This window comes from Genypterus blacodes, unplaced genomic scaffold (assembly GCF_046128005.1).
Source record: "Genypterus blacodes isolate CSIRO-AG114 ecotype Tasmania unplaced genomic scaffold, CSIRO-AGI_Gbla_v1 ptg000039l_1, whole genome shotgun sequence".
NCBI lineage: Eukaryota > Metazoa > Chordata > Actinopteri > Ophidiiformes > Ophidiidae > Genypterus > Genypterus blacodes.
This window is the reverse complement of record NW_027466852.1, coordinates 740112-754471: the sequence shown is the minus strand read 5'-3', so window position 1 is coordinate 754471 and position 14360 is coordinate 740112. Positions and strand designations below refer to the sequence as shown.

Sequence of the window (14360 nt, the reverse complement as noted above, 5' to 3'; positions counted from 1 at the left end):
AACTGCAGTTTGTGATCCAAACGTTAGGGGTCGCTGTTAGGTGTTTCACAGATTTCAGCCGTGTGAAGGGTCACGTTGTGTTTGCGCATGTGCAAACAGGATCCGCACAGTCGGGTGAAGATGGCGTCGTCTCTGGGTGGGATGTTTCCAGGCCAGCAGCCGCCCAGCGGTCTTCCCGTTGGAGGTCCTACCGGACCGGGCCAGCCAGGATTCCCCGGTACCGCCAACAGAGGCCCCGGAAACAACACGTTGGTGGACGAACTGGAGGCCTCGTTTGAGGTGGGAGACCGGGAGCGGTGTGGTTATCTCGCTAATGTAGCCTGCCACATAAAAACACACTTCGGTGGTTGTGGAACTGTTATTTTCCGTATGTTTAAAAATGACTGAAGTGATTTATTATATCCTAACACATAACTCACCCCGGCTGCATACGGAACAATATTTAGAGTACATTTCAGTTGTCTGCCTTCTGTCCTCCGCATTGGACTAAATACAAACATCTCATATACTCTCACACTGTATGTCTAAACCCTGTGGAACTTTGAGTAGAAAAAAAAAGGGAAAAACATCTGCAACACTAAGTAAACCAAATGCGTAACCAGAATCTTAGTTTGTTTGCCAGCTGGTAGACTATAGAAGAACATCCAGCTGCACAGGGTTTGATTGAATTACTGATCTAAATACTCTTTTGCACGAATTGTGTCTCTCAGGCTTGCTTTGCTTCCCTGGTAAGCCAAGATTACGTGAACGGAACTGACCAGGAGGAGATCCGGACCGGTGAGTTTCAGTTTGTCACTGTAAATTGAGTCCATCACAGAATGCAGTCAGAACATTCCGGCATCTCCCTCCCTCCCTCTCTCTCTCTCTCTCTCTCTCTGTGTGTGTGTGTGTGTGTGTTGATTGCAGGTGTGGACCAGTGCATACAGAAGTTCCTGGATGTTGCTCGACAGACGGAGTGCTTCTTCCTACAGAAACGGCTTCAGCTATCTGTACAGAAACCAGAGCAGGTGGTGAAAGAGGTGAGAGAACAACCGCTCAGCTTTACATTGATTGATTGATCCAATTCTTTGTCATTCTGTGTTTTTTTTTTTTTCTACATAACCACTTGTGACTCACCTGTGTTAGAACTAAATAAACTTGCTGATATCGCTTCACAAAAAGCTGCAAATGTTAAAGAAAATCGATTTAAATTTAAAGACGTCAATGTCCTTAGTTAGCTGTGGCACTTTAAATCAAATAAACCGAGTGAAGTTGTAGGTAAAGTCTGACTGTTGGTAGGGTATCTGTCGGCCAGAGTTCATTGTCCTCCTCTCTGCTGTACAAACACATGAACTCCACCTCCGCCAGCACAGGGAACAGATGGACATGGAACGCAGAACGAGGCGAGGAGTGAGGAGTTGCCGACTGCATGCCCCTTTTTGAAATGAGCTTCTCATCCAAACGGTCCGCGTGAAGACTCGGAACACGCCGAAGATCCTCAGGCTTCTCAAACCGACGTGGCTTTAAATCCCCTTGAACGCGCTTTTAACGGACACACTCTTGTGTTCATGTGTTTTTTTTTTCTTGCGCCTCTCCGTTTGCCTGCCGTCTGCTTCGCTCTCCTCTCACCACAGACATTTTTTTTCTTTCTCACTTTAGGATGTGTCAGAGTTGCGTAATGAGCTGCAGAGGAAGGAATTGCTGGTTCAGAAGCACTTGTCCAAACTGCACCACTGGCAACAAGTGCTGGAGGACGTGAGCCTTCAGCATCGCAAACCCACAGATCTGCCACCTCCAGGACCGCTAGCCTTTCTGGAGCAAGCCTCTGCTAGCCTCCCCCCTGCTCCTTTAAAACCAAACTAACACTCTTAACATGCCACACACACACAGACATAACATCCATCATGTGGACGAAGCTGAATGAAGAACAGTTCAGTGACTCTGCTGTTGGCTGTGAGAGCTCAGTGCCCAGTTGAGGGGAATACTTTTTTTGTTTTTGTTCAATATTTTTGAATTGTGTAAATACTTGTTACCCTCATTTTGTATTAAAAAAATGTTTGGAAAAGCACAGGATTTTTGTTCTATTTTCTACTTTCCGGTCCATTGTATAAATTAGGACGACATGACTGTAGTTCATTTGCTATTCAAAACCAAAGCGACAGACCTTTAGGTATCTGATGACCGTGAGAGAGACTGACTTTCCTTTCAAAACCGACCGAAGCTGAGACTGACAGCCTGTTTGTAATACATTCATGCTTCACACCATGACAGACTTGTTCTCCTCAGCTTCACAGCTCCCGCCTGTCCACTGACAGCAGTACAGACAGGAAAACGTGCAGATGGGCTTGTTTTACTGAATAATGAGGTCCGATTTAGTTAGGGACTGTCCATAAATGTTTTAATATAAGGGATCTTAAAACATTTACACCTGCTACATACGAACCACAGTCTCACATTATTGGCTGGTGTTGATCACGAATAATATTGTCTCATACAGTATCTCAGCAGATTAGCTACAGGAAATTGTAATAATCCCAGTAAACATGTTTAGCTTGGTGCTTTATAGATAAAATCATTTCTCAAGGATGCTCGATTAAACTTGCTTATTGTCTTTATTTTCACTGTATACCAAAGATAACAGGAAACAAACAGTACTGTAACATAGACAGGCAAACAATTAGGTCTTGTGGACAACATATCATATTTTAATTATTATAAACACATTTCTATTAGTAGCTAGAGTCAGTTCTTAAGAAATCAGTGAATTTTCCTATCTGGAGTAGATGGACTAACGCATTCTGCAGGAAACACAAGAGAATAAGTTGTTGTGAAATCATCACTATATATAAAGCAATACTGCCATAACAGCCTATTTACAGATGAATATATATACAGTATATACATCTGTACACCCCCCCTTCCCCTTCCCCTGTCCCTCTCGTCTCTCAGTCTTCCACAGCTAGAGGGAGACAGTGTTTTCTTGCGGGACGCCTTGGGTGAGCAGAGGACCGTCTTTGTCGACATGTCCTTGTTTGTGCGTTTTTAATCAGCGATTGGGAAAATAACAGGTAGCCTCGTCCGCCTGCCCGTCACACACACACATACACACACACATACACACGCACACACACACAAACACACACACAAACACAAGCACACGTCCAGGAGGGTAGAGAAAACAAAAGCCTCGGTGTCAGCCTCGCCGCGCCTCCCTGTTCCTGTCTGCACGTTTTTGCTGCCGACACAAGAAGGAGCCGTCCGCTGACTCCCAACACACCCGGGCTCAACGGCAACGTGTTCGCACCGGAGTGTCACCGCAGTCGGGGCTGTGTATGAGGCAGCCTGCGATGGGGCTCAGCGCCCCTCGGCAGCCGCGCGGTTCCTGGGATTCACGCCTGATTTAGAGCCGCTGCAGAGGACGCGCTGGATATGGAATGGTGCATGCCGCTGGCCCAAGTTTCCAGCCTCTGAATAACAACGGAATCATGGACAGTCATCCGCTGTGAGTGCAGAAAGGGGAGAGTGTGTGTGTGTGTGTGTGTGTGTGTGTGTGTGTGTGTGTGTGTGTGCGCGCGTGTGTGTGCGTGTGTGTGTGTTGACATTTCCTAGTGGTTACTTGACTGATGGTGCCGCATTGACAGAGAGCGGCCAGCCCCGGTGTGGCTGACCGGGGGAGTGTGCACTGATCCCCGCTGCGTGTCATCCAGACCAGGGGGCTTTATGGTCGTATGTCATGTTTGTATGGATGACAAGGGGGTGTTGTTTATGTTGTTGTGTGGAAGCACTGAAAGACTCTCTCTCTCTCTCTCTCTCTCTCTCTCTCTCTCTCTCTCTCTTTCTCTCTCTCTCTCTCTCTCTCTCATTGAGACAGAAAACAAGGGCCACATGATGCTGCCATGGCCAACATAATGACCTGTGTGTGTGTGTATGTGTTGTACAAACAATTGAATGATGCATGTGATCACTGTGTGTGGGGCTGCAACTTAAGCCTATTGTCATTACCAAGTTGTTTCAAAACATTTGTTTTAGATTGATCAAAGAACTATCGTGCCTGAGCCCCAATCAAGTCAGTGTTGATGGATTGTCTCTGTGTGTAGAATCCAGAGAGCTTGAGTGAGTGAGTGTGTGTGTGTGTGTGTGTGTGTGTCTGTGTTTGTTTTGCGGAATGTCAGAATGTGTATGAGTGTGTGGACACTAAAGGAGTGAAAATTAACTTAAACTTTCATGCTTGGGAGACTGAACCTCGAACTCCATCTGGACATAGACTGGTGGGACGTTATCATACGAAATCTGCACTCTGCCTCATCCTGTGCCTGTCTCGCTCTCATCCAGTTCAAGGTCGTGCACAGGGTCCACTTCTCTAAAGCCAGATTGGCCGAAATGTACACAGACGATGTTCGATGCCTCACTGTAACTTAAGCCACATGTTTTTTCTTTGCCCCAGGCTCTTCAACTACTGGGCAGGTTACTTCAACATACTGTCCCCCATATTGGGAATACAAATTCAACCCTGCCCTTATATTGCCATCTTCGGTACTCCGTATGACCTACACCGTTTTAACACCCCACAAAAGGAAATCATCATGTTCACCTCTTTGCTTGCTAGACGACGCCTGCTCCTACATTGGAAATGCCTCACCCCTCCCTCTATTTCGCAATGGCTTAAGGATACAATGTACTTTCTTAGACTCGAGAAAATCAAATGCACTATGAGGAACCCCACTGATAAATTCCATCAAAGATGGCAACCTTTCCTCTCCTATTTCTCAGACCTACAGGCTATGCCAGACCAGTGACTGAATACCAGAACACAGATCAGTTCCTTTTTATTTTATTTTATCATTTTATTTTGCATTTCAGGCAGTCCAGGATGGGGGTGTGTGAATGCGGGGTTGTATGACTGTGGGGTTGGGTGGGGTTTCGGGGTGGGATGCCGTCTCTCTGGTGCTTTCCTTTACTGTTTGTTTCTCCCCTATCTCTCTCTCTCTCTATCACAACCTATGATGGCGTTTGTACTAGCCTACATTGCTGTTTGACATCATCCTGTAAGTTCTGTATGTACCCTATGTACTCTATATTCAACAACAATAGTAGGGATATCACCACCTTCCTCCCTTCTCTCTATCCCTCTCTCTCCTCTTTCCCCTCTTTCTATATAAAAAATTATCTCCAAAATTCCCTACACCTGTATGCACAATGTCATGTACAATATCTGCTTCAATAAAAACAAATTGCAAATTGCAAAAAAAAAAAAACTCGTGGCAACTAAATGGCAACCACAAACATGCATGTGTGTGTACTGTCCATCCCAGGTGCACTAGGCTTTGCCCACATGTTTTGGACAAAGAAGATGGAGTAGAGAGACAAGGTCCCGTCACTCTCAATCCACGGCACATGAGGAAGGCCTTTAAAGTCATGAACGAGCTGCGCAGGTGATTTCTCCTCTCATCAGTCCCCCGTCGTGTGATCCTCCATCAAAACTAATGCCATGAATATTTTCTCCTGTCTCCACCTGATGTGTGCGCAGCCAAAGCCTGTTGTGTGATGTGACCATAGTGGCGGAGGATGTAGAGATTGCTGCTCACAGGGTGGTTCTGGCTGCTGGGAGTCCATACTTTCATGCTATGTTCACCGGTAAGGACTGTCTTTGATGACTGACTGGCTTGTGTAGTCTTGCTCACATTTTTCGGTCTCTTTTGCTTTGGCTTTAAATGATTTTTCAGTGAAATTACGTCCAAACTAGGTCACTGACAAGGTTTTTGGTCGGAGCATTTACAGCATTTACCAAGTCTGCAGTAGACCTGTAGTCTGTAGAATGCATGGACCTGCATGGAACCACAGAACAAAAGCTATCAAACACATGGAAAACCTTGTAAAAGCTACTGTGTGTGATCTTATGCATTTGTTTACATCCTAATATGTCCATTGTTGTCTCAAAAAGTATTTCTCCATGACATTTTACCCTCAAACAAATGCATTTTTTATGTAGTAACTTCCAGCTGCCTTCTCCCGTCAGTTCACTGCTGCAGGCAGTTGCAAGGTACCTTTGGCGTGCATCACATGACAAGGCACTGCTGAGAGATATGAGCTGAGTAGATATACATGCAGGGGCCTCGTAAAGAAAAATATAACCTAAAGAAATTAGTTAATGAAGATTCTTTGTTGCGTGCATAACTTCCACCCTGTGTTTGCGTCCCAGCAGGGTCCATTCAAAGGACGCCATGTATTGCCCCCAATGCTCTAACTAACAGTGATGTCAGTGACCTATTTTGGCTGTAATTTCCCTGAAAAACCACCACTGATTGGCATACTACACTATAATGACATCCTCTGTGGTGACGGACACGTAACGTGTGTGTTTGCACCGACAGGGGAGATGGCAGAGAGCAGAGCGAAACGAGTGAGGATAAAGGAGATGGACGGTTGGACTCTGGGCTTGTTGATAGACTACATCTACACAGCAGAGATTCAGGTCACAGAGGATAACGTGCAGGTAAAGGCACACTCTCACATGTTTATATTTGTGCAATATCTAAAAAGACCTGTGTCCTTTTTATCCCATTGGTTAAATTCACAACGCATTGAAAATGTAACACTGGCCAGCAAACACAGATGTGCATGTGTTGCTTTTTGTCTGATTACTCTACATGTGTTATTAATCAGATGGGATTTCCTTTTGCTGCTGCGAGATGAGAACCGTTTTAGCTTTTAGTTGTGAATCACAACATTAGCACTTTCTGTGGTGTTGTGATTTGTCATTGTTGGATTGAGATGTGCTCAATAGAAGACTATGTTTCCCCCCAGCATTGTCCTACTTTCTCCGCTGTTGCATTCACTCGAAACTCATGAAACTTAGTGAAAGTACATATAAAGCCATGTAATCAGGTTGGTCACGCAGAAATGTAGTGTTGTGTTATGTATGTAATTCTCCAAACATACCAGCATAACATGGAAAAGGACATACAGGCAGCTACCAAAACTGGATCATAATATTAATCATTATGCATGTAGTAAACACATTGAATATGTTGCACATATCTATTAATTCCTTTAAGTTTTATACTTGTGCCTTCCAACTACAAACCTTAAGGTTTAGTTTAGTGTAGCTGGGAATTTGGGCTTTGCACTCAGACATGCATCTAACCAGAGAAGTGCTCCAGTCATGGGCACTAATGATCACATGTACACTGATCTGACTATATGATGGTGTTTCTCCTCACCAAATCCACCAATTCATCTGTGTAACAAATAACCAAATAAAGCACCTTATACAGGCTGCTTCACGTGCAAATGTGTATGTGTGTGTGTGTGTGTTGCACAGGCGTTGCTGCCTGCAGCAGGACTTCTTCAGCTGAATGAGGTGAAAAAGGCTTGCTGTGAGTTTCTGAGCTCTCAGCTTCATCCATCTAACTGTCTGGGAATACGGGCCTTTGCCGACCTCCATGCCTGTTCTCAGCTCCTCACACAGGCCAACAGTTACGCAGGTTTGTGTATGATGTGTGAGTGAGTGGGTGGGTGAGAGTGAGTGAGAGAGGGGGTAACAAGGTTCGTGATGTCCTACTAAAGTAGGGGTTTGTGTGTGTGTGTGTGTGTGTGTGTGTGTGTGTGTGTGGATGTGGGACAGTGGACAAGACAGAATGAGGGCAGGTGAGGCAGTAATAAATGAATGCAAGCATTGGGACAAAAAGAGGTGACAAGTTTAATGAAAGCGTGCTAATGAGAGAAACATGAGTATGATAAATGTGTGTGTGTCTGTTATCTGCAATCATAAATTAGAGCAACGTTGTGCTTGTGCTCATAGAGCAACATTTCTCCGAGGTGGTCGGGAGTGAAGAGTTCCTCAATTTGGGAATGGAACAAGTGTCCAGCCTGATTGCCAGTGACAAACTCACCATTCCTACTGAGGAGAAGGTAAACACACACGCACACACAGTAACACACACACAAACATACAGCATAAGGCGACCAGAATGAAGTCTGTTGTTCCTTATGCGGTCCTTAAGTGTGTGTGTGTTGTTACATAGGTGTTTGAAGCAGTGATAGCGTGGGTCAACCATGATAAAGATGTTCGCCAGGAGCACTTAGCTCACCTGATGGAACATGTTCGCCTGCCGCTGCTCTCCAGAGAATACCTGGTGCAGGTGCGTTTACTGCTTCGCCCAGTTCTGCTCTTTAACAGAATGCACATTGTCATCATCATCATCATCAGCAGCAGCAGCAGCAGCAGCAGCAGCAGCGGTGTCATGAGTTGAGCTTAAAAGCAAAGAAGACTAAAGGTCACATACTGTCAGTAACCTGCTTACCTGCTTATTTCTAAATGTCCATCTTCCTTGCATTGCTGCTGTTGTTTGAACATACAGTCATGTACATAATGCATCTGTGTGTTTGCCTATCGTGAGGTATGGAGTTTAGATGTGGTCCATCTAGTTTTGGCTGCACTTGTTGACACGTGATCGAATGGCAAAAAAAAATGTGCAGCTCACATACATTGAACTGGATTGGAAGAATTGTGTTTGGCGTGTGATGTAATGTAAGGACAGAGAGGATAGGTACTGATATAAGTCTACTGACAACCTGACAAAATGTTGGCTGATTTTTTGTTTCTTCTCTCCCTGTCAGCGTGTGGAGGAGGAGTCTCTGATTAAGAATAGCAGTGCATGTAAAGACTACCTGATTGAAGCAATGAAGTATCACCTACTGCCAGCTGACCAGAGAGCGCTGATGAAGACCGCACGCACTCGTATGAGGACGCCGGCCTGCTGTCCTAAGGTATGCACCCAAGTCTGTCACAGCTAAAGATACAAGGACTTTTTTCTTAGCTGCGCAATAGGTATAAACAAATTGCCAAGACAAATTTAAAGTCACCACAGTCCCCAACAGCAACATATGGGTCACCAAGCTGAAAAGGTGTAAATGACACACGACATCCGCAGAGAACAGTGATCGAAAGGATCCAAGGAACTTTACTGCAGTGTGTTTGACTCACACACTCACATGTTTATTGTTGTGACACTGCACGACACATCTGGCGTCTCTTACGGCAGAACATGCTGCATTTTAGGGAGGTTGACGTCCCGACGACCCCCCGGAGGGCGGCTGTACGATTCCCGTCATTTACCCAGTAGGCATTCTCCACACACTGCGATACATTTCAATAAATCACAGCTTCTTATGATTTGGTAATTGCACCTAGCCAGGCTGTGATTTTCATTGGATTTTGATTAATTGAGCATCCGTCAGGGGGAAAGGAAGACAATAATTGATCTAGAAATGATGCTGATGTCAGTTTGCTCATAGTGTCATCATGTTTGCGGTATAATCGTGACCTAACTTTATCTTGTCTATTCAACTACAGGTATCAGTTATAAGAACTTCAATCTTGTTTGAAAATCACTGTGCACAATGGTCAGGATGTGTGTGTTTTGGAAGAGGACGGAAAGATTCAAACCATTTGATGACAAAAAAGAGTGAATTTTCTGCAATGAGTTCTTGCAGAGTGACTTTCTGATCCGGCTGTTTGACTGTGAAAGATTTGACAGCTGAGAGGAAAAAGTGGATAAAAACATCGATGTAATGGCGCTGCTATTGATATCTGAAATGGTTGCATTCAGGTGATGGTCGTGGTCGGAGGCCAGGCTCCCAAGGCCATCCGGAGTGTTGAATGTTATGACTTTGAGGAGCAGCGATGGTACCAGGTGGCTGAACTCCCCACCAGGAGGTGCAGAGCAGGTAGGAAACCAAACACCACAGCCATTTTGGTATCACGCTACTCTTTAAAGGAAGATTTGTAAATTGGATGATTCTCTAGGTCATTGGGTCCAAACTAGGTCACTGACATTTATTCTATTTTTGACCACAATGGTATCATTGTCTGTAGAATTACATGATGTTATATATTTAGATTAGATATATGTGGACTGTTGGCTGTGACGGTTTATCCTGAAACAAATGTATTTTTCATGGATAACTATATAGTGTGCATACGCAACGGTTATAAATGAGGTTGTTGCCAGGGTTAAATTGGTCAAAAAATGCTCCAACTTACAAAATAATGTCAGTCACCTAGTTTGGTCACTTCCACTCCTCTTGATGGAAATCAAGATGCACGCAAGAATGCAGGAATATAACTAATACTATGTTTGTAATCGGTGTAAACCACTGTTGTTGTCCTTAGGTGTGGTGTATGTTGGTGGGTGTGTGTACGCAGTTGGAGGTTTCAACGGTTCTTTGCGCGTGCGTACAGTGGACTGCTACGACCCCATGATGGACCGCTGGACCAGCGTGAGCAGCATGCAGGATCGACGATCGACACTAGGAGCCTCTGTTCTCAACGGACTGCTGTACGGTGTGGGTGGCTTTGATGGGAGCACAGGTACGACCTCTGTCCCTGAGCTGGAAAAGACGATCATCTGTCCTGCTGAAGGAGGATTGATGGCGGTGTTGGTGACGATTTAAAAAACATCTTCTTTTACAGGTTTGTCTACAGTGGAGTCATACAACGCCAAGACAGACGAGTGGTTCCACGTGTTACCCATGAGCACCCGCCGTAGCAGCGTAGGAGTCGGTGTTGTCAACGGTGAATACATTTCCCTGTTCAGCATTCTATGCAGATGTTAGAACTGGAATTTAACAACGTGGACAACATATGTTAAGATTTGTCTGAAGCTGAGGTTTGCAGCGGTTACTTTAGTTTGCTGTCTCTTAGTCTCATTTCTGGATTACATAGATCCCGTGCATGTTTTTCAGGGATCCTGTATGCAGTCGGAGGTTATGACGGAGCAACCAGGCAATGTTTGAGTACAGTAGAAGCGTATAACCCGAAAAGCAACACGTGGAGCTACATCGCTGAGATGGGCACAAGACGCAGCGGGGCAGGTTTGTCTTCATGTGTGCACAGGGTTCATCCGTCTCTGTTGTAGTACTGTGCGAGGATTTTTTATTATTTTTTCACGTTTAATCTTTTAATTGTCCATGAATTAAATGTCTTGGTCAGGTGTAGGTGTGTTAAAAGGCTTGCTGTATGCTGTGGGCGGTCACGACGGCCCACTGGTGAGGAAGAGCTGTGAAGTGTACGACCCGGCGTCCAACAGCTGGAGGCAGGTCGCTGACATGAACATGTGTCGACGAAACGCAGGTTTATGGATGGATGGATGGAAGATTATGGATCGTAAGGACGTGCCTGGTGTAAGATGTCCCCGCTCACGTGCTTTTGTGTGTGTGTGTATGTGTGTGTGTGTGTGTGTGTGTGTGTTTGTGTGTATGATCCAGGTGTGTGTACCGTGAACAACTTGCTGTATGTGGTGGGTGGAGACGACGGAAGCTGCAATTTGGCCTCAGTGGAGTTCTACAATCCAAACTCTGATAAATGGACGCTACTGCCAACCTGTATGAGCACAGGTCGCAGTTATGCAGGTCTGTACACACCACACATCACCATGCAGTATGAAACCTGCTCTAGCGCCACCTAGTAACACAAAGTTAACAGATTAGGACAGAGATAATGAGGCTGGAAACGTTGAACTACACACTATTGTTTTTCGGTCTCGATAGAGCGCCACCCGGCCAAATAGGTGTACAGAAGTGTGTTCTCCCAGAAAACATTGCAATTTACTGATATTTGTATCTATTTGTTAATGAAGAAGATAAATAAATGAAAGGATTTCGTGTCGATGCCATTTGTCCAGTTGATTCGAGGGCCTCATTAATTGGGAATCGACAGACACACATAATGAGAGCTTGCAGGCCGTCTTGTTTAAGGATGCATCCCGTCAAATGAGACACTAATGACCACCCCAAATATATAATTGTCTCTCTTGTTGAATTTTGTGTGATTGAAGCAGTGTTGATCTATCTTCCTCATCATCAATTATGTTTTCAATCAGGTGTCACTGTGATCGACAAGCCCTTATGACTGCTCTAGAGGCTGGCCACTGATTTGGAGCAGAATGTATTCTCTGCTGAATACTGATCTTGGATCTGTCTATGATGCCATTGCTTGGATGTAAGGCGCCCTCCACAGGCATTTGACGAAGATGAAGGAGACGTCGAGATTTCCGATGAAGAATTTTTGCACTTAATGAGGGGAGCTCAAACCGTGTTTTGATCCCCTCATGGTAGGACTGAGGCACAGACGGGACAAACCAGTTTGAAGCACCACTGTACCACTGCAGTGCCACTGATGAGATGCTACTGATATGATGCTACTGCAGTTACTTTAACATTAGTAATGTTAACATGAGTCTGCTCTGAGGAAGACCACTGACTTGAGTCGTGATCTATGGGAGAGGAAGGCCGAGAAGGACCGTTTGGGACTGCAATCTTTGTTTCTCCTTTGTTTTATCAATCTGACGAGTCTGTGAGTGCGCGCGCAAGTGTGTGTGTGCGTGCGTGTATGTGTGTGCGTGTGTGCGTGTGTGCGTGTGTGTGCGCACTTGCATATATGGGTGCTCCTTTGCTTGCACATGTGCGCATGTGTGTTTGTGTCCTCTGTGCATCTGAGTCTCTGTGTGGTGACGCCTGGTCTGACACCGCATGACTGCACTCGTCTGACCTCTGAACTTTACAGTGTTGCAGTGTGGCTGTTTTACAGAGTGCCTGAATGAAAAATGACACCTTTTTAGCCATTAATTCTCCTTTGTTATGCCTGCAGTACTGTTATGGGACAGAGCGCAGGTGGACTGATATATAGAAAGAAAATATATTTGAGAACTGACTGGAAGATTGATGTTAAGGTGTCAGTTGTGCTCGCCCGCATGTATACAGAACAGACATATGGGAAGCATAGTAGTTTGGGAAAGATGATAAGGTGCATTTCATCTGGAAAAAAAAGACTTTCACTGAGCAGAAGCCACATGTCATTGTGCCAAAAGCAGTGACGGTGAGAGAGAGAAGCTGTTTGGAGTATGAAACAGTTGTATGTAACAGTGCTTTACTGTCACCTGGCAGCCATCTCTGCTGTGGTTTGTAACCACAGCCCTGACAACAGGTGATACTGCCTGAACTCACTGCATGGTCCCCAACTCTAACTTCTTACCCTTAAACAGTAAACATTACACTCTTCTGTGGTGCACCTGCTTCTCTTCTTTGATGTAGCGACCCTATTAACTACTGCACACCATGACATAATATGAATGTGCCAATTTGTCTTTTTTTCCTGTCTCTCTTTATTACTATTTTACTACATTACTGATCTGTTTTCTCTCCCTGGAAAGTGACCAAACCTACTCTTGTTTTCCCTTTTTCTTCAGGCTCTTTTCTTGCCTCTCCTATATTGAAAATCGCTATAGTACTGGTGTGTCGCTGTTTCTTGTCAGTGTTTGAGGAATGTCATGTAGGCTAATGATCTTTGAAAAGTTTCATTACTTGTTTTATATTATCATGAATAAATATGCTTCTTGTATTTAAAGCTGTGACATGATATACTCTGTTTTTAAAACTTTGCCAAATCAGTAAAACATTGAAAAGGAATGTATAATGTGTGATATTTGAGAAATTGAACAGACTAGTGTCCGATGTGGCCTTTCTGGCTTGGAGTTTGCATGTCTTCACTGTCTGCTTGGGTTTCCTCTCTGTGATCCAGTTCCCTGTGTATGCTGGGAAAAGGCTTCTGCTCCCCTGGGATCCTACACAGGATCACATGAAGTATAGAAAAGGGATGACTGACTGATCTGTTCTATAGCACTAGATGCTGATATCCCTTACACTGCACACCTTAGACATTCTGCCTAGAACCAGGGTGGTCAAGTGAGCAATGGCAGGAATTGATCATCTAAAATTTGTATTATTCAGATGGGGATGGTGTGGTATGTAAGTAAGATCAACCGACTTATCGAGCAGAATGGCAACAAATATGAACATAAAAGTGAGTATAAGATTGTCAACAATGGGAAAGTCTGGTTAAGATTCACACCAATATTTGATGAAAAGTATAAATAGTGTAATGAGGTCAACCACATTGGATACTTTTCGAGTAGTAGTAAAAAAACAAACACATGACACATTTAATCAACTGGGCACTATCTTACCTTCAATTTTACCTGCGGAGGGGTTGAGTACTTCACATAAGGTGTTCCCGAGGGTCAGTATCTGTCTGATAAAACACACACTTGTCTATGCCCAATACTTTTCTTTTTAAAATAAGTCCCTGGTTGAATGAATCACTTCTTAATTTGTGTACAATTGTGTATTAACTTTAACCGCCCCCCCCGTGTGATTAGTGCGTTTAAGATGGAGCGGCATGAGTCAAACTTATGTGACCACCCCATCTCATCCCTCACACACTCTGCCCTGCTCCGACTGCGTTACGAAACTCGAGCTCGCGTCTGATTGGCTGTTGCTGTAGAAACCTTCAGTCTCACTATCATCAGTCCATCCCACGGACC

General features: G+C 44.6%; 2 protein-coding genes across 2 annotated transcripts; both read left to right on the top strand.

Annotated features, from left to right (window-relative positions):
- Positions 1-84: 84 nt before the first annotated feature.
- Positions 85-2037, top strand: med28 (mediator complex subunit 28). The gene is made up of 4 exons (XM_076148033.1): positions 85-279; positions 711-777; positions 907-1019; positions 1639-2037. The coding sequence occupies exons 1-4, from the start codon at positions 88-90 to the stop codon at positions 1840-1842; spliced, it is 576 nt and encodes a 191-aa protein (XP_076004148.1). The 5' UTR covers positions 85-87; the 3' UTR covers positions 1843-2037.
- A 947-nt stretch (positions 2038-2984) lies between these two features.
- klhl2 (kelch-like family member 2) lies at positions 2985-13436 on the top strand. Its single transcript, XM_076147617.1, has 15 exons — positions 2985-3481; positions 5292-5411; positions 5507-5613; positions 6351-6472; positions 7301-7463; positions 7781-7890; positions 8004-8120; positions 8599-8748; positions 9591-9708; positions 10154-10351; positions 10454-10555; positions 10726-10854; positions 10973-11113; positions 11248-11391; positions 11862-13436. Exons 1-15 carry the CDS (start codon positions 3414-3416, stop codon positions 11888-11890), a joined length of 1818 nt encoding a protein of 605 aa, XP_076003732.1. The 5' UTR covers positions 2985-3413; the 3' UTR covers positions 11891-13436.
- The last annotated feature ends 924 nt before the right edge of the window (positions 13437-14360 follow it).

Coding starts and splice junctions, on each gene's coding strand:
- med28 (XM_076148033.1), top strand. CDS start 88: ATGTGCAAACAGGATCCGCACAGTCGGGTGAAGATGGCGTCGTCTCTG. Junction 280..710: donor AACTGGAGGCCTCGTTTGAG/GTGGGAGACCGG, acceptor TGTGTCTCTCAG/GCTTGCTTTGCTTCCCTGGT. Junction 1,020..1,638: donor CAGAGCAGGTGGTGAAAGAG/GTGAGAGAACAA, acceptor TTCTCACTTTAG/GATGTGTCAGAGTTGCGTAA.
- klhl2 (XM_076147617.1), top strand. CDS start 3,414: ATGGTGCATGCCGCTGGCCCAAGTTTCCAGCCTCTGAATAACAACGGA. Junction 5,614..6,350: donor CTTTCATGCTATGTTCACCG/GTAAGGACTGTC, acceptor TTGCACCGACAG/GGGAGATGGCAGAGAGCAGA. Junction 8,749..9,590: donor CGCCGGCCTGCTGTCCTAAG/GTATGCACCCAA, acceptor GGTTGCATTCAG/GTGATGGTCGTGGTCGGAGG.